General features: G+C 43.4%; 1 protein-coding gene across 1 annotated transcript; it reads right to left on the bottom strand.

Moving 5' to 3' along the window:
* Positions 1-169: 169 nt before the first annotated feature.
* LOC129814235 (dual specificity protein phosphatase CDC14AB-like) lies at positions 170-18545 on the bottom strand. The gene is made up of 13 exons (XM_055867223.1): positions 18073-18545; positions 17491-17581; positions 15609-15684; positions 15306-15398; positions 15135-15214; positions 14393-14459; positions 13274-13424; positions 12673-12903; positions 11647-11785; positions 9924-10089; positions 2879-2964; positions 2565-2708; positions 170-827 (listed from the first exon to the last, which is right to left on the bottom strand). Exons 1-13 carry the CDS (start codon positions 18116-18118, stop codon positions 779-781), a joined length of 1419 nt encoding a protein of 472 aa, XP_055723198.1. The 5' UTR covers positions 18119-18545; the 3' UTR covers positions 170-778.
* Between the last annotated feature and the right edge of the window lie 5937 nt (positions 18546-24482).

Here is a 24482-nt window from a genome sequence, read left to right as displayed (position 1 = left end):
CTGCTATACATGGTCCCTATTTTATTGAGTTGGAGATATTAATATAAGCCGAAAAATGTGTCTTAACCTGCCATGTTTATGAGCCAAATCACATTTGCAGAGAAAGACAACTTATTTTGACAAGGAATGTTTTTAATCAAATTAAAATGACAATGTACCAATAGCAAAGTTTGCAGAAATACACTCCATATACGCCATACAGGCCTACTACTTAAAGTAATTTAAAACAAAACAATTGTCTCAAGCCTGTCAACAACAGAGTCGTAAAAACAAGTCAGAAAAAAAGTGCTCAACCAGAGTCACTTCTGTTACAATCCAAATATGTATTCACATAAAACAAATGGATCTCCTGAATGACAACATTCATAAGACAGCCACTCATGAATCAATTAAGTGTACAGTAGGATATGTCCTCTTTTACAGCGTCAATCAAACAATAGATATCAATTAAATAACTGCATAAGAGAAAGAGAAAGCCATGATAAACAATCTCCTTGCACACAATTAAAATGATAATAAACCCATTTTGAAATCAAACAATTACATTGATTGAAACGAGATCATCTACAAATCCAATTGTTACAAAGAGGATTTTTACAGAGTGTCTCAGGGGTGGATTAGATTTTTTTCTTGTATTATTAAATGTTATTTAACGTGCATTTATAACAGAGACAATCGTGCACATTTCTCCAGCGGTTGAGGGGGTTAACCTCCTGTCTCCTGGGGTCAACTGGAAGGTCAGAAGGTCAAAGATGAAATGGCAGTGATCAACGTGGGCTCAGTGAATGGCAGTAGCCTTAGAGCTGAACATACTCAGGCTAAAGGGACTAGAAGGAGAGAGAGAGAGAGAGAGAAAGGGAGAGATCATACAGTTGAAGTCAGAAGTTTACATACACCTTAGGCAAGTACATTTAAACTCAGTTTTTCACAAGTCCTGACATTTAATCCTAGTAAAAATTCACTGTCTTAGGTCAGTTAGGATCACCACTTTATTTTAAGAATGTGAAATGTCAGAATAATAGTAGAGAGAAAGATTTATTTCAGCTTTTATTTCTTTCATCACATTCCCAGTGGGTCAGACGTTTACATACACTCAATTAGTATTTGGTAGCATTGCCTTTAAATTGTTTAACTTGGGTCTAACGTTTCAGGTAACCTTCCACAAGCTTCCCACAATAAGTTGGGTGCATTTTGGCACATTCCTCCTGACAGAGCTGGTGTAACTGAGTCAGGTTTGTAGGCCTCCTTGCTCACACATGCTTTTTCAGTTCTGCCCACAAATTTTCTATAGGATTGAGGTCAGGGCTTTGTGATGGCCACTCCAATACCTTGACTTTGTTATCCTTAAGCCATTTTGCCACAACTTTGGAAGTATGCTTGGGTTCATTGTCCATTTGGAAGACCCATTTGCGACCAAGCTTTAACTTCCTGACTGATGTCTTGAGATGTTGCTTCAATATATCCACATAATTTTCCTCCCTCATGATGCCATCTATTTTGTGAAGTGCACCAGTCCCTCCTGCAGCAAAGCGCCCCCACAACATGATGCTGCCACCCCCGTACTTCACGGTTGGGATGGTGTTCTTCGGCTTGCAAGCCTCCCACTTTTTCCTCCAAACATAACGATGGTCATTATAGCCAAACAGTTCTATTTTAGTTTCATCAGACCAGAGGACATTTCTCCAAAAAGTACAATCTTTGTCCCCATGTGCAGTTGCAAACTGTAGTCTGGCTTTTTTATGGCGGTTTTGGAGCAGTGGCTTCTTCCTTGCTTAGCGGCCTTTCAGGTTATGTCGATATAGGACTCGTTTTACTGTGGATATAGATACTTTTGTACCGGTTTCCTCCAGCATCTTCACAAGGTCCTTTGCTGTTGTTCTGGGATTGATTTGCACTTTTCGCACCAAAATACATTAATCTCTAGGAGACAGAACGCGTCTCCTTCCTGAGCGGTATGACGGCTGTGTGGTCCCATGGTGTTTATACTTATGTACTATTGTTTGTACAAATGAACGTGGTACCTTCAGGCGTTTGGAAATTGCTCCCACGGATGACCCAGACTTGTGGAGGTCTACAATTATTTTTCTGATGTCATGGCTGATTTCTTTTGATTTTCCCATGATGTCAAGCAAAGAGGCACTGAGTTTGAAGGTAGGACTTGAAATACATCCACAGGTAGACCTCCAATTGACTCAAATGATGTCATTTAGCCTATCAGAAGCTTCTAAAGCCATGACATCATTTTCTGGAATTTTCCAAGCTGATTAAAGGCACAGTCAACTTAGTGTAAACTTCTGACCCACTGGAATTGTGATACAGTGAATTATAAGTGAAGTAATCTGTCTGTAAACAATTTTTGGAAAAATTACTTGTGTCATGCACAAAGTAGATGTCCTAACCGACTTGCCAAAACTATAGTCTGTTTAGAAGAAATTTGTGGAGTGGTTGAAAAACTAGTTTTAATGACTCCAACCTAAGTGGTATGTAAACTTCCGACTTCAACTGTACATACCTGAACACATGAAGATGGCACAAAAACACACACATCACACACAGAAACTCACCTCTTAAGGTTACTAGCTGATGATGAGGAGCTTTGCACCAGCCTCTTGGGAGAAGAGGAGGAGGAGAAGGGGACAGGGACCTGAGATAACTTGGAACACTTGGGAGGGGTGATAGAGGTCTGACTGGTCTTTGTCAAATTCAACCTGGAGAAGGAGGGTAAAGCAAACAAGGTTTTATAACCATTTAAAAATACATTCAAAGTATAGCTCTAAAGATGAACGCAGGGTTATGTCTGTCGATGTACTATGCAAACAATGTCAACGAAGTATTGATGGATGTTTAACATTCACTTTCACACACCGCACGCACATACCGTGAAGTGGTGGCAGACCTGGATGAGCGACGGCCTTTCAAATCCCTGAGTTTATCTCCTTGGGTCAGACACTCCCTGTAGTTATTCTGCAGATGACAGAGAGAGGGCGACAAACCAAGACATGCAGTCGCAATCATTTCACATCCTAGCAAAATACCAGCCCTCAAGAGACTTAGACAGGGTAAGAACATTTCAGATTATAATGCAATGAATAAAACTGACCTGAATCATTATTGTACCTGACAGACAGTTCTATATGTAACACCACATGTGTCAAATACGGGCCGCATCCGGTAGGCAATCTTTCTATAATATTTGCCGCCTATTTAATGTTCTTTATTCTGCCCACTCAACTCTACAGCCAGAGGTTGTCATCTCTTATGCTGAAAAGGCTTTGGACCGGGGGTTGAGTGGGAATATCTATTTGCAGTACTAGAGAGATTTGGGTTTGGTCCGTCATTCCTTTCCTGGATTAAGATTTTGTACACGTCCCCAGTGGCTTCTGTTCGCACCAACAATGTTACCTCCAGCTACTTCCCTCTCCACAGAGGGCCAGGCAGGGTTGCTGTTTATCCGTATAGGGTAGGGTTGCTTATAGGTTGCTTATATCTGTATAAGCCTCTTGCTATTTCCGAGCGGGCGGAGGAGAGGATTAAGGGAATACTAAGGGGCAACATAACTCACAAGGTGTCCTTATATGCAGACAATCTTCTTTTATACATCTCTAACCCTGTGGAGTCTATGCCCGCTCTCTTAGACATGCTACAAGATTTTGGGACATTCTCTGGTTATCAGCTAAACCTAACAAAAAGTGTGCTCCTCCCCATTAATCCATTCGCAGAAGGAATTGGGTGTGCCAATTTCCCATTTAAGGTGCAGCATCAGGTCTTTACTTATTTGGGGATAAAGGTCACACGCTCATTCAAGGCTCTGTTTAAACATAACTTCAAAGCACTCCTGGAGCGCACTAAGCAGGATTTCATAAGGTGGTCGTCTCTTTCCATTTCATTAGCAGGTCGCATTAATTCTGTTAAGATGACTGTACTACCTAGGTTTTTGTACATATTCCAAATGATTGCCATTTCTCTGCCAAAGTCGATGTGCAAACAACTGGACAGCTACATTTCCAACTTCATTTGGAATAAGTCAAATCCACGAATGAGAAAGGTATATCTAGAGAGACCTAAGCCGGCAGGCTTTTTTACACTACTACTGGTCAGCAAATATATCTAAATGTGTTTATTGGGTTTCTACATTTGAAAACAAGGATCATCATGGAGTTACAGTCAAGCCGTCCAACTTCTCCGGTCTCGCTCCTGTGCTCCCCAATGCCCATGAACCTTGGCACCCATGTTTTGAACCCAATTGTTAAGAACTCCCTTAAAATCTGGTCCCAATTCCGAAGTCACTTTAGCCTTTAGCAAGCAAGTGGCTTCTCTCCATTAACATCTAATCATCTCTTCCCAGCGTCACAGATTGACACGGCATTCCAGGTCTGGTGTTTATTAGTGACCTATTTGTTGATAACACATTAGTCTCATTCGATACTCTGAGGGTTGACCATAACGTTCCCAATATCCACTTTTTTTTTAGATACCTACAAACTCGCAGCTTTGCCAAAAAACAATTCCCTTCATTTCCACTTGAGCCTACTAAGTGTCCAGTCGAGAGGTGCTTAGATCTTAACCCTTATCTGAAGGGCACAATCTCCAGACTATACGACATAATACAGAACATTAATCTGCCTTCCTTTGCAAATACAAAATCTGCATGGGAGCAAGACATAGGTGGCGAGCTACCTGATGATATATGGCAACAAAGTATTGAGTGTATCCACACATCATCATTTTGCATACGGCATGGGCTTTTGCACTGTCTCCATTACTCAAATGACAGATTTGGAAAAATACACCCAAATGTTGACCAAGTGTTTGAGATGCCACCTGTCCAGCGACTGTGGGACATATGTTTTGGTCATGCCAATCTTTGAGTGGCTTCTGGGACCCCATTTGAGAGGCATTCTCATATATGTGTAATAAAACTGTTAGCACCAACCCGGTCCCTGCCATTTTTGGGGTACTTCCCCTAGACCAGAATGCTATCAAGCATCAGGCAAATGCGATAGCCACCCTCCTTTATGCAGTGGGTTAAGGAGGTGATGTCATCTCTGCCTCTGGATAAGGTTAGGTACACTGTGCATGGGTCCCAACAATAGTTTGACTTAACCTGGTCCCCATTAACACAATACGTGGAAAGTATTTTACTTATTGTAACTTGCATAGTTTGGTAAGCGGTCATGTCTGTTCTAGTGGCCATTTGTGCTGATAAGAATTTTTATATAACTCTTTTTCCCATTGTTTTTGTTTCTATTACTGTTTGTTTCTGTTTTTCTGTCCTATTTAACTTACTTTTATAGATGCCTTGGTGGGTGGTTAGATGCCTTGGTGGGTGGTTAGGAGGGAGGGAGGGTGTGGAGGGAGGGAGGAAGGAAGTGGAGGGAGGGATGGGAGAATGAGGGGTTGGGGTTGTACTGTTTTTGGTGTTATATCTGAAAGTCTATAAATAAAGTTAAAAAGTAAAACATACAAACAGGGATGGGGGTAACGGATTAGATGTAATCCGTTACATGTAACAGATTACAAAAAAACGAACTAATATGTTACATTACCAGCAAAAATATAGTAATCAGATTACAGATAATTTTGAAAAACTAGATGATTACTTCTAGGATTCCTTTAAAATTCAGAAAGGATGTTTGCATACGTTTTTTTGACACCTTTTTGTTTTCTCAATGACATTCAAATCAGCATTGAAAGAAGACTCAAGTTTACATTTGTTCCGCCTGAGCGAATCTGACCACAAGTCAGAGACCACTATGATGACACACCAAATGCGTTTGATGGATCTCGGGAAAAGAGCAGGAATAGGCTTTTGAAGGCTATTGTCCAAGCTATGTCTTCCAATGGAGTGACTGCTGTCGGCAATCAAAGATTATCCAACTTGAATAAATGCTTGGAGGTAAGAACGACTGCAGTGCTGTAGCCTACGGGCGATTCGGATATCACTTATTATCTAAACTGAACAAAAATATAAAATGCAACATGCAAAAATCTCAAAGCTTTTACTGAGTTCATATAAGGAAATGAGTCAACTGAAATAAATAAATTTACGCCCTAATCTATGGATTTCACATGACTGGGAATACAGATACATTATGCATCTGTTGGTCACAGATACCTTATAAAAATGGTAGGGGTGTGAATCGGAAACCAGTCAGTATCTGGTGTCAACACCATTTACCTCATGCAGCGCAACACATCTCCTTTGCATAGAGTTGATCAGGCTGTTAATTGTGGTATGTGGAATGTTTTTTGTCCCATGCCTCTTCAATGGCTGTGTGAAGTTGCTGGATATTGGCAGGACCTGGAACACGCTGTGATACACGTCGATCCAGGGCATCCAAAACATGCTCAATGGCAATGTTCCTCTTAGCTGCATACATGCGTGGGCGCTCAGCTCCCCTCAGCCCGCGCAAAGAAGCACTAGATTGAACTTCGCTCAACTCAACTTTCCAGAGTTTTCCCCTTTAGTTAACACTATCAATATTTCGCTCTACTGTGGCAATATTAGCCACATTCAATGTAACATACCGTAACAAAACAAACAATGAAGACATAGTATGCTAAATTAACTTTGCTAGAGATTGTCTTGTAGGTAGAGTGCATTGGAGTAGGATTATATTGCATTGACAGGCATGAATCAGGCCTGTACTCTACACAGACCGGTGCGCCATAACCAATCAGAGCTGCAGTAGGCCTCTATGTAAATAGCCATTGCCATATATAGATCTGTGCCATTCACTTTGAACTGGACTACGTTTAGGCTACAGTGTGAGTGGTTGTGACTCGCAGTGGCGGTTCTAGCTTGTATGGCTCCCTAGGCGAACCCCCCCCTTCAGCCCCCCCCCCCCCCATTATATCCTTTTAAGTTATCCTTTTTAGATAAAACTATACTAAATATAATCACGTCACCAAATAACTGATTAAAACACACTATTTTTCAAAGAAGGCCTACAGTAGCCTCAGCAGCACTCTGTAGGGTAGCACCATGGTGTAGCCGGAGGACAGCTAGCTTCCGTCCTCTTCATGATCAGGGTGTCTATTCATTCCGCCGATTCTGTTGAAAAAACGCTTCTTAAATGGAAGCAAACGGAACAAAACGGGGATAAACTTACCAGAATTTGTCCAATAGAAACTTGTCTCTCGACCTGTGTGCACCTATTCAGTTGAAGGTTTACATACACTTAGGTTGGAGTCATTAACAAGAAATTTGTAGATTGGTTGAAAAACGAGTTTTAACAAACTATAGTTTTGGCAAGTCGGTTAGGACACCTACTTTGCGTGTGACACAAGTCATTTTTCCAACAATTGTTTACAGACAGATTATTTCACTTATAACTCACTGTATCACAATTCCAGTGGGTCAGAAGTTTTACACTAAGTTGACTGTGCCTTTAAACAGCTTGGAAAATTCCATAAAATGATGTCATGGCTTTAGAAGTTTCTGATAGGCTAAATGACATCATTTGAGTCAATTGGAGGTGTACCTGTGGATGCATTTTAAGTCCTACCTTCAAATTCAGTGCCTCTTTGCCTGACATCATGGGAAAATCAAAAGAAATCAGCCAAGACCTCAGAAAAAAGATTGTAGACCTCCACAAGTCTGGTTCATCCATGGGAGCAATTTCCAAACGTCTGAAGGTACCACATTCATCTGTACAAACAATAGTACGCAAGTATAAACACCATGGGACCATGCAGCCGTCATACCGCTCAGTAAGGAGACGAGTTCTGTCTCCTAGAGATGAATGTACTTTGGTGCGAAAAGTGCAAATCAATCCCAGAACAACAGCAAAGGACCTTGTGAAGATGCTGGAGGAAACAGGTACAAAAGTATCTATATCCACAGTAAAACGAGTCCTATATCGACATAACCTGAAAGGCCGCTCAGCAAGGAAGAAGCTACTGCTCCAAAACTGCCATAAAAAAAAGCCAGTCTACGGTTTGCAACTGCACATGGGGACAAAGATCGTACTTTTTGGAGAAATGTCCTCTGGTCTGATGAAACAAAAATAGAACTGTTTGGCCATAATGACCATCGTTATGTTTGGAGGAAAAAGTGGGAGGCTTGCAAGCCGAAGAACACCATCCCAACCGTGAAGCACGGTGGTGGCAGCATCATGTTGTGGGGGTGCTTTGCTGCAGGAGGGTCTGGTGCACTTCACAAAATAGATGGCATCATGAGGGAGGAAAATTATGTGGGTATATTGAGGCAACATCTCAAGACATCAGTCAGGAAGTTAATGCTTGGTCACAAATGGGTTTTCCAAATGAACAATGACCCCAAGCATACTTCCAAAGTTGTGGCAAAATGGCTTAAGGACAACAAAGTCAAGGTATTGAAGTGGCCATCACAAAGCCCTGACCTCAATCCCATAGAAAATTTGTGGGCAGAACTGAAAAAGCGTGTGCGAGCAAGGAGGCCTACAAACCTGACTCAGTTACACCAACTCTGTCAGGAGGAATGGGCCAAAATGCACTCAATTTATTGTGGAAAGCTTGTGGAAGGCTAACCGAAACGTTTGACCCAAGTTAAACAATTTAAAGGCAATGCTACCAAATACTAATTGAGTGTATGTAAACTTCTGACCCACTGGGAATGTGATGAAAGAAATAAAAGCTTAAATAAATCACTCTCTAATATTATTCTGATATTTCACAATCTTAAAATAAAGTGGTGATCCTAACTGACCTAAGAGTGAATTTTTACTAGGACTAAATGTCAGTAATTGTGAAAATCTGAGTTTAAATGTATTTGGCTAAGGTGTATGTAAACTTCCGACTTCAACTGTACGTTGTAAACTTTCATCCATGGCTGTTCACAATTGTATGTATATTTTAACACAATAATGGTTGAATTGAAGAATTTTAAGCTGCTTATTAATCATTGTTTTTGTGACCAGGGGTGTATTCCTCAGGAAATATGTTTACCGTTTAAGAACCAAACTGAAGCAAACAGAGTAAAATAAGAGTTTCTATCAGAAAATTCAGGTAGGTCCCTTCCCGATTTGTTTCGTTTTGTAACAGAATCGGCATAATTAATATGACCCAGTGGACAGCCAGTAAACTCCCCTGTGGTATTGTGCTCCGTACTGTCAAAAAATAGTTTCATTTAATAAGACCATGAGTGGGGATTTTATTGCTCAATCGATTGCCAATACATAGGCCTAACGGACAAATGCTCAAACTCTCAAACTCGCACACTTTTGATAGACTCAAACAGCTGCAAATTATCAAAATATCAGTGTCACCAACAAAAACGTAAACAATAGGCCTCTATAGCAAATGCAGCATATGGCATACATTTTTCACATGCAAAAAGACAGCAATGGGTTAGAAGAAGCCTACATAACCAATCCATTAAGTAAAATCCAACATCCATTTATGACCAGCTATGTAAACTCTAACAATGATTTATCCTGCAATGGATGCTGTTCAATTGGTAATATTGACTTATGTCTTCTTCTAATGCCTCTTAAGCAGGTTGACGTTTATTGGGATGAGTCTTGTCCTTGAGGCAGAACTGAGAGATTTCCACTAGATGGGCCAGCTGCAGAACACAAATTGTCTATATTGTAAAAATGTATGAAAACCAAAAATACAATTTGGTCTTAATTTAAGGTTAGGGTTAGGCACTAGGGGTTAGCAGTGTGGTTAATGTTAGGGTTAAGGTTAGGTTTAAAATCAGATTGTATAACTTTGTGGCTACTGTATGCCATCTAGTGACCACTCTGCAGAGCTGCCTCCAGGACAAGATGCATAACGAAAATGCTCTTAAAGGGAAAGTAATCAGATCATGTTACTGAGTTTGGGTAATCCCAAAATTACGTTACTGATTACAATTTTGGACAGGTAACTAACGGATCACATTTAGAAAGTAACCTACCCAACCCTGCATACAAAGAACTATTGCCAAAGTCACTCACCTCATCCAGGCTGAAGGACTTATAAAGAATGGTGTTGATTGACAGGTCGTCCATGCTGGAGACGAGGCAAGTCACTTCCTGGTCCAGCTTTGGCCGCTGGCGACGCTGCTGCTGCTTCTGTTTGCTGCGGTGCATGTCACCCTGCACCCACATACTGTGCTGCTTACTAAAGAGAGAGATAAGGAGTCAGGAGGAGAAAAATATTCAACTGTACCAAACTTCCACAGATATAAGAGGCAGATTATAAACAAAAATGTATTAAATTGTTTTCCTCCTCAATCTACACACAATACCGCATAATGACAAAGCGAAAATAGGTTTTTAGAAATACCTTATTTACATAAGTATTCAGAACCTTTGCTATGAGACTCGAGCTCAGGTGCATCCTGTTTCCATTGATCATCTTTGAGATGTTTCTACAACCTGATTGGAGTCCACCTGTGGTAAATTCAATTGATTGGACATGATTTGGAAAGGCACACACCTGTCTATATAAGGTCCCACAGTTGACAGTGCATGTCAAGCCATGAGGTTGAAGGAATTGTCTATAGAGCTCCGAGACAGGATTGTGTCGAGGCACATATCTGGGGAAGGGTACCAAAAAATGTCTACAGCATTGAAGGTCCCCATCAGCATTGAAGGTCTCCATAATTCTTAAATAGAAGAAGTTTGGAACCACCAAGACTCTTGCTAGAGCTGGCCGCCTGGCCAAACTGAGCAATCGGGGGAGAAGGGCCTTGGTCAGGGAGGTGACCAAGAACCCGATGGTCACTGACAGAGTTCCAGAGTTCCTCTGTGGGGATGGGAGAACTCTCCAGAAGGACAACCATCTCTGCAGCACTCCACCAATCAGGCATTTATGGTAGAGTGGCCAGACGGAAGCCACTCCTCAGTAAAAGGCACATGACAGCCCGCTTGAGTTTGGCAAAAGGCACCTAAAAGACTCTCAGACCATGAGAAACAAGATTCTCTGTTCTGTTGAAACCAAGATTAAACTCCTTTAACTGAATGCCAAGTGTCACATCTGGAGGAAACCTGGCACAATCCCCACGGTGAAGCATGGTGGTGGCAGCATTACGCTGTGGGAATGTTTTTCGGCGGCAGGGACTGGGAGACTAGTCATGATCGAGTAAAAGATGAACGTAGCAAAGCACAGAGAGATCCTTGATGTAAACTTTCTCCAGAGTGCTCAGGACCTCAGACTGTGGCGAAGGATCACCTTCCAACAGGACAACGACCCTAAGCACACAGCCAAGACTACGCAGGAGTGGCTACGGGACAAGTCTCTGAATGTCCTGGAGTGGCCCAGACTTAAACCCGATCGAACATCTCTGGAGACCTGAAAATAGCTGTGCAGCGAAGCTCCCCATCCAACCTGACAGGGCTTGAGAGGATCTGGAGAAGAATGGGAGAAACTCTCCAAATACAGGTGTGCCAAGCTTGTAGCGTCATACCCAAGAATACTCAAGGCTGTAATTGCTGCCAAAGGTGCTTCAACAAAGTACTGAGTCTGAATACTTTTGTAAATGTGATATGTCCATTTTTGCTTTGTCATTATGGGGTATTGTGTGTAGATTGATGAGAAAAAAAAACAATTAAATCCATTTTAGATTAAGGCTGTAACATAACAAAATTTGGAAAAAGTCAAGGGGTCTGAATACTTTCTGAATGCACTGTATCTTTCACTGGGTCTTAGTGTGAAATATTGGGGTTTATTCCTTACTCTTCTAGAAAGTCCTGCTGAGGTCCGATGATGGATCCAGGCCTGCAGATCCTGATCCAGGCGATGGCGTCAGCCGCTGTGAAACGATAGTGCTTCATCAGGTAACAACCTATCAGAGTCCCCGTACGACCCAGACCCGCTGTGAATGGACAGAGGGGAAGAGTGGGCAGAAAAGAGTGAGTGAAGAGAAAAGACAGTTCTTTATGAGTGTCACACACCTATCTTTGTGCTTGTTTTCACCACCCTCCAGGTGTCGGCGATCTTCCCCATTATCCCCAGTGTACTTATACCTGTGTTCTCCGTTTGTCTTTTGCCGTTTGTCTTATACCTGTTGTCTGTTTGTTTTGTTTCGTCAAGCCTACCAGCATTTTGTCCCGTGCTCCTGCCTGTCTCTAGTTCCTGTTTTCTAGCGTTCCCGGTTTTGACCATACTTCCTGCCCTGACCCTGAGCATGCCTGTCGTTCTGTACCTTGCCATACCACCCTGGATTACTGACCTCTGCCTGCCCTGAGCCTGCCTTCCGTTCTGTACCTTTCGGACTCTGCACTGGAGTACTGACCTCTGCCTGCCCTTGAGCTGTCGTTTGCCTGCCCTCCCTGTTTTTGTAATAAACTTTTGTTACTTCGAAACAGTCTGCATCTGGGTCTTCTCCTGAGCCTTGACATAGAGAGTACATTTTACATTTAAGTCATTTAGCAGACGCTCTTATCCAGAGCGACTTACAAATTGGAAAGTTCATACATATTCATCCTGGTCCCCCCGTGGGGAATGAACCCACAACCCTGGCGTTGCAAGCGCCATGCTCTACCAACTGAGCCACACGGGACCAGTAATGGTGAGAGAGGAGTAAGCCTACTGTTGATCTGTCAACCTATTGCTGCCCTCTAATGATGAGTCTCTGTTTCACTGCATGCTGGAGTCCAACACTGAATAATGATCTTATTTGCTACTGAACAGACAGCAGAGCTAAGTATGACGTACATGATGGCTTTATGAACTCATTAATACACACACAAAGCCTCTCACCCTTGCAGTGGACAGCCACAGCGCCCTCGGTGCTCTCACACACGTGGAGGAAGCGTCGTGTGATGAGGTCACTGGGCGTGGTTCCATCCACGAAGAACAGGTCGTGGTGCTCGAAGCCGCCGTCAGTGAACCGCCGTCCGTCGTAGATCTTCCTGTTGAGCCGCACCACGGCGGTTACATGATGCTCCTGGAAATACGGGAAGTAGGCCTCTGGAGCATGGAGAGGGTATCCTGTGAGGGGGGGGGGGGGGGGGACAGGGTTGGGGTCAGTGCCATTATAGTGGAGGTTGATATGAAGGACAGTCATTTGGGGCGGCAGATAACCTAGTGGTTAGAGTGTTGGACTAGTAACCGAAAGGTCACAAGATCAAATCCCCAAGCTGACAAGGTAAAGAAATCTGTCATTCTGCCCCTGAACAAGGCAGTTAACCCACTGTTCCTAGGCCGTCATTGAAAATAAGAATTTGTTCTTAACCTGACTTGCCTAGTTAAATAAATGTAGGTATTCTGTACTATCAACTGCCATTCCATTTACTGTGACATGACAAGCGTTGTAATTGTCTCTTAAAACCATGAAAAACATGTAGCGAGGAAAAGTCACCATTCTCTATCTTGCTTCTTGGGTGAGGTCCACTAAAGGCCAAAATCTTCCCAGGAATAATCCAGTTCATGTCTCCATTCTCCACCCGCTCGTAATGCTCATACTCTTCCACATCAAATATCTCAAAGTTGAAGAATCCATATTGCAGGGCCTACGGATGTAAAAAAAAGCACACATGGTGGTATTGAATCAAACCTGACGTTAATTGTTGTTCACAAGAAGACCAGTACTTAGGAGCCACTTACATACACTGTAGAGTCATTACTATAGACATATCCTTGCAGTCACAAGGACCTGTGTCAACGTGGGGCCAGGAGAAATTGCCACTCTTCCTCATCTTCTCTTTTTCTCTTATTGATTACGCACTCCATTGCACAACCCTTCTGGTCTTCACATCTCGCTGGCACTTGATTGGTTAACCAATCCATTAACTGGATATAGTCCACACACCAGGTTGCGTGGGAAGAATTGAGTCCCTGACTAAAAGGCTAGGGTGAGCACCAGCGCACAGAGCAGGATCGCATCCAGGCGAGCAACATTTTGAAATGCTCAGATAGAAATGTTTTGCAGAGAACTCAGCTGAGTCCATATTCTACATAGTTGAGAATCATGTCTATTCTAGATACTATATTTCTATCTGAGCGGAACATTCTGTAGTGAACCCATGATGTAACCCTTCCTCCATGTTGATACATGCTAACCATGTTTCTCCCCCTGTGAGCATAATTGGACTAAAAGATTAACACTGCGAACAAGACAGAGAGAGGAAGGGGGAAAGAGGGAGAAATTGAGAAAGAAAATGGATTCCTGAGGCCATTTAACCTGTCAATGGGTCCTTTCAAACTCATAAAAAGGCTGGGTAATATGTTGTAACATTTTTAAATGCTACACCATTGTAAATGCCGTAACTGTTAATACATGATGGAATACTCATTTGTTAAGCGTATGTACTACTTGTAAAAAGTGTATTCATGCTTATTACTGACAGTTATTATAACTAATATCAAGTATTGGAAGACACCAAATACCCATGACAAGAGGGACAGAGTCTAATGATAAATCCTTATTATAGTAAATACCAACCCAAGGCTCAAATGAAAATAAACAATGCATTTTTACCTTGCGTATTCCTTGTAAACAGTCTAGGATGGTCAAATTGTATGTGCATTCTCCGAGAGCAGCATCCCTAAAAGAGAAGGACAAATGGTGAGTTCATTTCACATTTGGAGACTATTGTTGGCTGTGCATCACAGTGAGTTGAAATGGCCTAACCATCCTGTTGAACATGAAATGGTTGTCACTTCAACAGCTAACCTCATGATAAGCTTTTCCAACGATATTTACTCAACATACACCCAAACGGTGACAGTGTAATTTGGAATGGTGTTGGGTCATCCTGTGATGTCAGGATGATGGGGTTACAATGTGGCATTGAGTCATCAGGAATCTAGAAGGTTCTGCAGAGATTTTGCATCATTCATCCACATTCTCACCTCAACTCATTTCTAACTGTATGTGCACGCAAGTATTTATGTGTGTGCCAGAGTCATTTCTGTCAGTGGCACAGCCCGGCTAAACTGGGATTTGCGGCATATCGGAGTCTAATGCGAGCACATTTATACCAGTTATAGAAAATAAACAAATATTCTCCTTTGTTCAGCAGTACGCTATTTCAACATTATCAGTGACAAACATTAGGCAGTTAGGCATAAAGGCATTCGGCATGAAGTTTGGCAGTATTCGTATATGAACCATTCACGCAGGGTGTTATGTACACAGCATTAGCCTACCAACCTCTAAATTTAAGATTGGGCGATAGAGTAACTGAATAGTTAACTGGAGAGGTGTTTTGTTTGTTTACCTGAAAGGCAGATATGCGGTATTGTTTCCTGAGATGAGGGTCCTGTAGGCCTCCTCTGGGCTTCTCTTCAAATAGATCACCTGAAACAGTCGTGTGCATGCGTGCGTGTGCATTAGTGACAATAAGAGACTACGACAATTACATAATAAAGACAAGAAGATGAACACTCACAGAATAGGCACCAATAAGTACTGCAGCATTGGCCCTCTTCCTCTGGTCATAGCTGGTGTAGTGAATCACCCTCTTTCTGGAATGAGTGAAGGACTGAAAGAAACCAGACTGTCAACATTACAAATCATAAGGTGTTTGTTAAACGGCTTCTATGTTTGGTTTTATAGGAAAGATTGTGTTGAAAATTACACTGCAGTTACACAGTAATAGGAGCAACTTAATGGAAAGGGTTATCAAAAGGGTAAAGTAAAGTGCATATTGAGGTAACCCCCTTGGAGTAATGGTAATGTATCTGTGTCTTACCTTGAGCTTCTTGTTCAGTTTACAGCAGTACCTGTACAGCATGCCCAGATTCAGGGGTCCAAAGTCAGCATAGAAGCTGAGACACAAGCCCGAGAGAGCAAATATAAATGATGTATCTAAAGTAATAGCATAACTATTACTCTTCAGTGGAAGGTAATATTATGTAGGCCTGAATACTGTAAATTAACAATTACAGAATAAGGTACATGTAATACACATTTTTTGATTTAGAAATCAGGTTTTAAATCCAATTTTACACATGGTAACTGGTTGCCATTAGGCCTAGGCCTACTGATTATTGGTTAGCCTAAATCCAGAGGCAACACAGGTTTTATCTATGTGAGCTACAGTGTCCTGAGTGACTCCCGAGTGAAGCAGCGTTCTAAGGCACTGCATCTCAGTGCTTAGAAGTATCACTACAGACCCTGGTTCGATTCTGGGCTGTATCACAACTGGCTGTGATTGGGAGTCCAAAAGGGCAGCGCAGAATTGGCCCAGCGTAGTCCGGGTTAGGGTTTGGCCAGGGTAAGAATTTGTTCTTAACTGACTTTCCTAGTTAAATAAAAGGTCAAATAAAACATTTAAGAAGTTAGGAACCACCAAGACTTTTCCTAGAGCTGGTCGCCCGGCCAAACTCAGCAATCAGGGGAGAAGGGCCTTGATCAGGGAGGTGACCAAGAACCCGATGGTCACTCTGACAGAGCTCCAGAGTTCCTCTGTGGAGATGGGAGAACCTTCCAGAAGGACAACCATCTCTGCAGCATTCCACCAATCAGGCCTTTATGGTAAGAGTGGCCAGACGAAAGCCACTCCTCAGTAAAAGGCACATGACAGCCCGCTTGGAGTTTGCCACAAGGCAAGGACTCTGACCATGGGAAACAAGATTCTCTGGTCTGGAGAAACCAAGATTGAACTCTGTGGCCTGAATGCCAAGCGTCACGAGGAAACCTGGCACCATCCCTACGGTGAAGCATGGTGCTGGCAGCATCATGCTGTGGGGATGATTTTCAGCGGCAGGGACTGGGAGACTAGTCAGGATCGATGGAAAGATGAACGGAGCAAAGTACAGAGAGATCCTTGATGAAAACTTGCTCCAGAGCGCTCTGGACCTCAGACTGGGGCAAAGGTTCACCTTCCAACAGGACCATGACCCTAAGCACACAGCCAAGACAACGCAAGAGTGGCTTCAGGACAAGTCTCAATGTCCTTAGTGGCCCAGCCAGAGCCCGGACTTGTACCCAATCGAACATCTCTGGAGAGAGCTGAACATAGCGGTGCAGCGACGCTCCCCATCCAACGACGCTCCCCATCCAACCTGACAGAGCTTGAGAGGATCTGCAGAGAAGAATGGTAGAAACTCCCAAAATACAGGTGTGCCAAGCTTGTTGCGTCATACCCAAGAAGATTCGAGGTTGTAATCACTGACAAAGGTGCTTCAACAAAGTACGGAGTAAAGGACCTGAATACAAGTTTTTGTAATACCTGTTTTTCCATTTTTAATACATTTGCTAACATTTAAAAAAAAACTGGTTTTGCTTTGTCGTTATGGGGTATTGTGTGTAGATTGATGAGGAAATTTTTTTATTTAATCAATTTTAGAATAAGGCTGTAACGTAACAAAATGTGGAAAAAGTGAAGGGGTCTGAATACTTTCTGAATGCACTGTAAACCCCTGGAGATTGCTAAACGGCATTGGATTGGTACCCGTGCTTTGGTCAGATTACATGAAAATAGTGCTGATTGGCCACACACACCTCTTGTTAAGGTCAACGGCATCATGAACTTTATCCAGTACCAGGACATCTCTGTCTCCGGACATGATACCCATTGAAAACCTGTGGTTTGAATTGAAGAGGGTAGTCCATACAACAGGCCTACTTACTTCTCATAGAGAAATTCATCATCTGTGCTGAAGTAGTGAGTGTTTGCTGTAGTTTTCGGTTTGGTTCTAAGGGTTGCAAAATACAACCGGTCTGTAAGAGAATGAAGACAATGTAAAACAAGGGCAAAGAGATAACAACAATAAGAATATTTAATTTCCCACGCCCAGTGACCCACATTAGTGGTTCTTAAACTCTTTCCATTTCCCGAGGCTTAGCCTTCTTTGTTTCTTCCAAAACATCAAACATTCATTAACACCCAAAATATAAAGTTACTCTTCCATTCAAATGTGAGTCCATGTAGGCCTATGTTTTGGCTGGTGCAATCAAATTTCCGTTCTGGGAGATTAATAAAGTACTAACGTCACTAGAAACTGAACAAACAATGCTCATAGAAACTAACTACACGAATGAAAATCATTGATTCCACATACAAATTAGTTGAACAGCTGTTAAATCACGTTCTAAACGTTTGTGGGCGAAAGCAATCTAATGATGTGCCTGACCAACACTGTCCACGAACTCTGGCGCAATAAGTGGCTGTTATTCAAGCCAAGTTGCGCAACTACTTCTATTTTTGTTACCTTTGATGAACTCGGACGCTCCAAGTAGTACATATTCATCTGCCATTTCATTCGTCGTTGTTAAAATCTCAAAATTATATAGGGTCCTTCAACCGATGAATTGGAGATGGAGGGCGCAGATTGTTGGTGCAAAATAAGTTATTTATACGCGCCCCATTTTGAATTAAACTACAACACACAATACGAAATATTCCTCTTGATTGTCTTATATTGACGAACTAGTGAAGAGTCAATAAAACATATGTTTCTTCTCAACACATCCGAAAACAATGTCGAAGACAAAAGGGATGAAGAGAAGAACAAATGTGATCATATCCAACTTGGGACAACTCTCCTCACTTGTCAGCACGGCTTCAAGTTCTTCCCTAGAATTTAGATTGGATTGTGTTCTATATTCCAATTTAGGTTGTTCTTCAACTAAACGTTTCAATTGAAGTTGGCTGAAAAATCCAGTTTGTCCGAGACGCATCTAAAGTAACTAAATGCCTAACCTCAACACAGGGCACGTCGCTATGGTTTAGTTGAGTCAGGGCCAATCAGCATTTAATAGGAGGTGGCTCTGACCTAAGAAGTAAATCCCCTGTCAAGTGTCTGGGCTGCGCAGTAATGCTTATTCGTCTAGCCTAGCCTAGTACAGTTAGTGTCACATCTTTTACGCATAAGGATTCAAGAATGTTCTTTGTGGATTTGTGTGTCATATTTCAGTTGTTATTTTACATTCTTAAGTTTACTTTTCCACTTTAAGTCTTATAATAGTCATCTTGCTATCTTTTTTCAGTCAGTTTTAGTTTTGATATGTCTGTATTAAAAGTACATAGACCTAACTGTAGGTCTGTAAAAACTGTAAAACAGTCACTTTTACAGTGTGGTTAACATTGAAGTGATGTAAGGTGCAAGACACCAACACAAACGGCACACTCATCTTGGTGTGTGTGCTTGGCATTCCCTGCGGCATGTGATGCAGTCCTTTAACCAACTATATCTTCCCACCTGACTACCATTAGGCCTTGCTACCTCTCCATAGCAGGACGTGCCACTGAAGTGTTTAAAACCCCGACACTAATTGGCCCCAGTACATCACTGGGGCCAAGCTTCCTGCCATCCAGGACCTCTATACCAGGCGGTGTCAGAGGAAGGCCTTAAAAATTGTCAAAGACTCCAGCCACCCTCGTCATAGACTGTTCTCTCTGCTACCGCATGGCAAGCGGTACCGGAGCGCCAAGTCTAGTTCCAAGAGGCTTCTAAACAGCTTCTACCCCCAAGCCATAAGACTCCTGAACATCTAGTCAAATGGCTACCCAGACTATTTGCAGTGCCCCCCCCCCCTCTTTACACCACTGCTACTCTCTGTTGTCATCTATGCATAGTCACTTTAATAACTCTACCTACATGTACATACAGTACTACCTCAAATAACCGGTGCCCCCGCATACTGACTCTGTATCATTACCCCCCTGTATATTGTCTCACTATTGTTATTTCACTGCTGCGCTTTAATTACTTATAACTTTTATCTCTTATTCTTATCTGTATTTTTTTTAAACTGAATTGTTGGTTAGGGGCTCGTAAGTAAGCATTTCACTGTAAGGTCTACACCTGTTGTATTCAGCGCATGTGACTAATACGATTTGATTTGAATAGCTGATAGGCAGTGGAGAGGCCAGATGCGTCACTGCGCACAAAATAACAGTCAAGACATGAGACACGCAGCTCAAAAAGCTCTGCTGTTGATCTTGTTTCGGCCATACAAATTTAATTTACTGTAGAACGGATTCCCCTCTTCACATTTCTCAAAATATTTAATTAATATGAATCAATTATTTTTGAAAGATTATTATACACTAACTAAATAATGTTATTCACCATTGTAGTAGGTTAAGTCTCGGTGAATCGAATCATGCCCATCAAAATAGTCATTTGTGAATCGCAAACAGTAAAAGGAAACAATTTAGCTGTAAGCTTCCTTTCGAATTGTGTCGTTGCAAAACATTTCGTAGATACACTACTTTAAGTTGATTTGCACATTGAATTTAGGGGAAATATCAACTCAATAGATGCTAGTAGTCAGCCTGAAGTAAACACTTCTAAAAAGGTAAGATATAAAGCCTATCGGCTCTATAAACGTTTTTCCCCATAAACCTTCCCAATTAAATGTTGACTGCAAAGTAGGCCTACCTGGCAGAATGATATCATGATGATTTGTATCAAATTTGTATTGCATACTCTGCCATTACATGTGCAGTACAGAAACACCGCTAGCCTAACACAAATGTACTGTGACTAAAACTGCACAGGGTGTTTACCTTTCACACTAGTGAGCCGATTGCACTTCTTTGTCCTGCCGTTTACTACATTGGTGTCAGAAGTGGGAATACCAAAAGGCTAAAACCTCTTGGTGAGGCCGCTAGGTGTTGTACAAAGGTTGTTTAGTATTATTACAACTTTTATTTTATTTCTTATTATGATGATTTTTTTCCCCACTGGCTCACCTCACTTTTCTATTTTTTTTGTATCCGTTATACAGTTAATAAAATTTGTATGACCTTGGGGACAATACAATTACTCTACCTAGACTAGCCTACAACGCCACAATGCAATGAATATTGCATTATTGTTTTCAAGTGAGTACAATTCTATTCTAGACGTAAACTGTAGTGCAAATATAATTTAAATAATGGTGCAAAAGCCCTGTTATTTGAATGTCTCATTCCATTTGGATCAGTTGTGGGTCTACTCTGGACAGATTGTAAGATCTAGAAAGGTACAGTACAGGACAGTCTGGCTGTATTTGTACTTCTGATACTGATGCGCTGTCTGTTGCCAATCCTTATTCTCCCAAGTCGTCCTAGGCCTATGCTCTCATCAGGCCCAGTTATTCAGGACAGCTTAAGCTTACAAAGCTTAAGCTTACTACAAGCTCAATGCAGACGCAAGATCTGGAGTGTTGCAATGTCATTATTCGTCACAAAAGGGATCATACCTTGAGATCTCCTTGTAATAAGCTCCGGCATTCAACATTCTTTTTTACTTCCTGAAAATTGAGACGCGCTTATCATTCCTTCCGCAGCCATGGAGGCATTGTCGTCGCTTGGTTCCTTGATCTGATCTATAGCAGTGGAGATCGGTGCCCTTTAAGATGAGGGAGGAGGATTTTTTTTTTTTATGAGCATGGCCTTATTTCTATTACAGCATATTAGATGACTGTCATTCATATTCCGATCACCCAGCTCAATGTAACATCGATAGTGTAGCGACCCGCACAGACAGCTCTGTGTTATGAGTTATGCTGTTATTTAGTTGTATTGTACTTACCAGTACCCAGTGTTAGCAGGTTGACTGGCATGTCGGACCCTGCGATCTGCCAACCACGGGAATGCCTGCAATGTTCTGGTGCCGGCCATCCTTGTGGTTGGTGGAGCGGCGGGGGGGAGCGGGGGGGGTGTTGGAAGGGGGGTGGAGCACCGCAAGTTTAAGACCATGCTTAGCCATTGTTCTCCCTCTTTTACGGCTGGTCTTAACAAGAGATGGGTCACTGTTGTTTGATACTGTTTTCCTTGGCTTATTTGGCGTGGGCTATGGCCAAACAGTAGCCTGTGTTGAGTTTGGTTAATAAACCAGGAATTCGTAAACGCAATCCTCTGTCTGGACATATGTCAATTTCTGATCTAGCCAGGTCATTACATTGGTGTCAGAAGTAAAAACTTAGATAAAAGTTAGTCGGCTAGCTAGCTGACTACCATGGCTAGCAAACGTTACGTGAGAACAGGGGTTGAAAATGTTTCAAGGGAATCCGAAAGTGAAGGAGGAGGCAGGAGACGATTATGGCTAAGGAGGTGCGTGTGCAAGGACATCGAAGGTTCTGGCCGATGGGAACACCAGGGCATCAGAGCACAGAAGCCGCTTGAGGGTGACCGTTAGAAGGATGGCGGCTGAAGCGGGCATGGATACTTCTGCGACTGTGCTTCGCATGGATTCTGGGCGGCGGACCGAAGGGGTGAGGTCGACGCTGCGTGACGAGGAGGCTGGAGCTCAGGATGTAAACAAACATGGCGGCGCCCAGTCCCCGATTGTATCTGTATCTGTGAAGACCCCGAAGTACTCTGTTAAGGCAGATTGGGAAGCTTTTCATGCTCAGTTTGAACGGTTAGCTCATTCTGGAGGCTGGTCGAATGAAGATCGGGCACTGCAGTTGGCTTTGTGCCTCACGGATGATGCTCTGTCCTGTTTGATATTGATTAGCCCCGAGGACAGACGTGATTTTGGGGGTTTCGTTGGAGCACTGAGGAGGCGCTTCGGACAGTGTGTACAGCCTGGGCTGCTGCGCTCCGAGTAATAGACGCAGGCAGCCTGGAGAGCCACTACGAGTGCTAGCTAATGACATTAGGAGCATCTCGCGGCGGGCATATGCTCACATGCCCCCCTCTGTGCAGAGCGAGTTAGCACAGGTGGATGGCAACACATGCCCTGGTCCCATGGTCTGCTGAGGGTTTGGCCAGCCAGGCCATCTGTGCCGGAATTGCCCCATGTCCCCCAGAGCTCAGAGATACTGCTCGGGGTCCGCATAGACGGGGCAGTGTGGACCCCTGGCTCGCTTTCCCAACCACCACCATCGCCAGGAGGAGCCCACTGGCACGGACGGGGGAGCAAGGCTCGTCTTGGACAGGGGAGCAAGACGAGTGCAGATGGAGCCTGTTGTGGTGATGACTTTTGTCATGTCCCTGTCACTGTGGAGTGGGTGCCCTGCTCTGCCCTGGAGGACACTGGGACCACAGTAACCCTTGTGAGGCCGGATATTGTGCCAGTTTGAGCCCACAACTCTGCAGCTCGGCACAGTTACAGGTGAGCTGGCACCCATGAAAGGGAAGGGAATAATGACTCTGACAGTAGGGTACAGGTCTGTGCGTCATCCTGTGTGGGTGGCGGCTGTGCAGGACCCTTGTATCCTGGGGTTGGACTTTCTTAGGAGCACAGGCTGCCAGTTAGACCTAAATGGGGGTACACTGAGCTTCCAGGGAGGGCCGGCAGTCACCATGCCCCCCCCTAATGTCACATTCACAAAATCAAATAACCCCCTTACTCCAACAGTTAAAGCAGCAGAGACTCATGGCAGCCCCTCTGTCACCTATGGCTGTGTGTGTTACAGTCCCCCAGCTACCTCCATGACACATCCCTCCGTGAGCACGGTCCATGTCCCTCCAGCCTAGCTACCCCAGATGGGAGAGGAGAGGACACTGTCTGCAGTGAGGGAGATATGGGGGAGGAACTGTGTTGGTCTTGACACCGAGCAGCAGGAACCGTTGTGGCAGTTGCTGTTTGAGTTCAGAGACAGCTTTGCTCTGTTTGAGGAAGAGGTGGGTCAGACTCATCTGGTGCAGCATGAGATCAACACAGGTGATGCTTGGCCCATCAAGATGCTGTATCCAGCTGGCATGCCAGGATGCAGCAGACAAGGCTGTGTTGGAGATGCAGTGGGCAGACTTCATCGAGCCCTCAGACAGCCCCTGGGCGGTACCAGTTGTCATGGTTCCTAAGGGGGGCAAGCTGAGGTTCTGTGCAGACTACAGGCGGCTGAATGAGGTAACCAGGAAGGACTCATCCCCCATACCACGCATCAATGAGTCGCTGGACCTGGTTAGGGGGTCCTCCTGGTTCTCCTCAATAGACCTCCACAGGGATACTGTCAGGTGCCCCTCTCCCCAGAGGCTAGAGCCAAAACTGCATTCTCCACTAACAGAGGACACTGGCAGTTCAAGGTCCTGTGCTTCGGCCTGTGCAACGCTCCAGCTACTTTTGAGCGTTTGATAGACAGGGTGCTGGATGGCATCCCCCGACAGGAGTGTCTGGTATACATTGACGACATCCTGGCCCATGGCAGCTCATTCCAGTCAGCCCTGGGTGTGCTACAGCGTGTGCTGGAGAGGGCGGCTGCCGCAGGCCTGAAGCTACACCCTGAGAAGTGCCATTTCATGAGGAGAGAGTGGGGGCTGTCCGAGACTGGCCCAACCCCACCGACCAGCAACAGCTGAAGAGCTTCCTGACCAAAACTGATATGGGACTGAATACACAAGCACCATAACACACTGGGGAAATGTTTTAGGTTACACAAGCAAATGTAAGAGTACTTGCCAGGGAATCTTTTTTAATTATAAATCTGATTATTTCACATGGAGATGTGGGAAACTAAAAAGGCTAACTAGCTTGGTATGTTTTTTTGCCAGGCTAAAGCTAGCTAGCCAAGCTGCCAGCTAGCACTTACTAGCAAGGGAAGGCGACTTCCTTGTTTTCACAAACTGAAAAGAGAAAAAAATGTTTGCTATCGTCCCCTTTTGAATGGGACAGACAAAGATATCATGTTGCCAAAACGTGTCCACTACTAAAAAATCCCACTCCACTCATGTGCACGCACACAC

This window comes from Salvelinus fontinalis, chromosome 17 (genome assembly GCF_029448725.1).
Source record: "Salvelinus fontinalis isolate EN_2023a chromosome 17, ASM2944872v1, whole genome shotgun sequence".
Classification (NCBI taxonomy): domain Eukaryota; kingdom Metazoa; phylum Chordata; class Actinopteri; order Salmoniformes; family Salmonidae; genus Salvelinus; species Salvelinus fontinalis.
The sequence above is the reverse complement of the archived record's forward strand: the minus strand, read 5'-3'. Positions and strand labels throughout refer to the sequence as shown.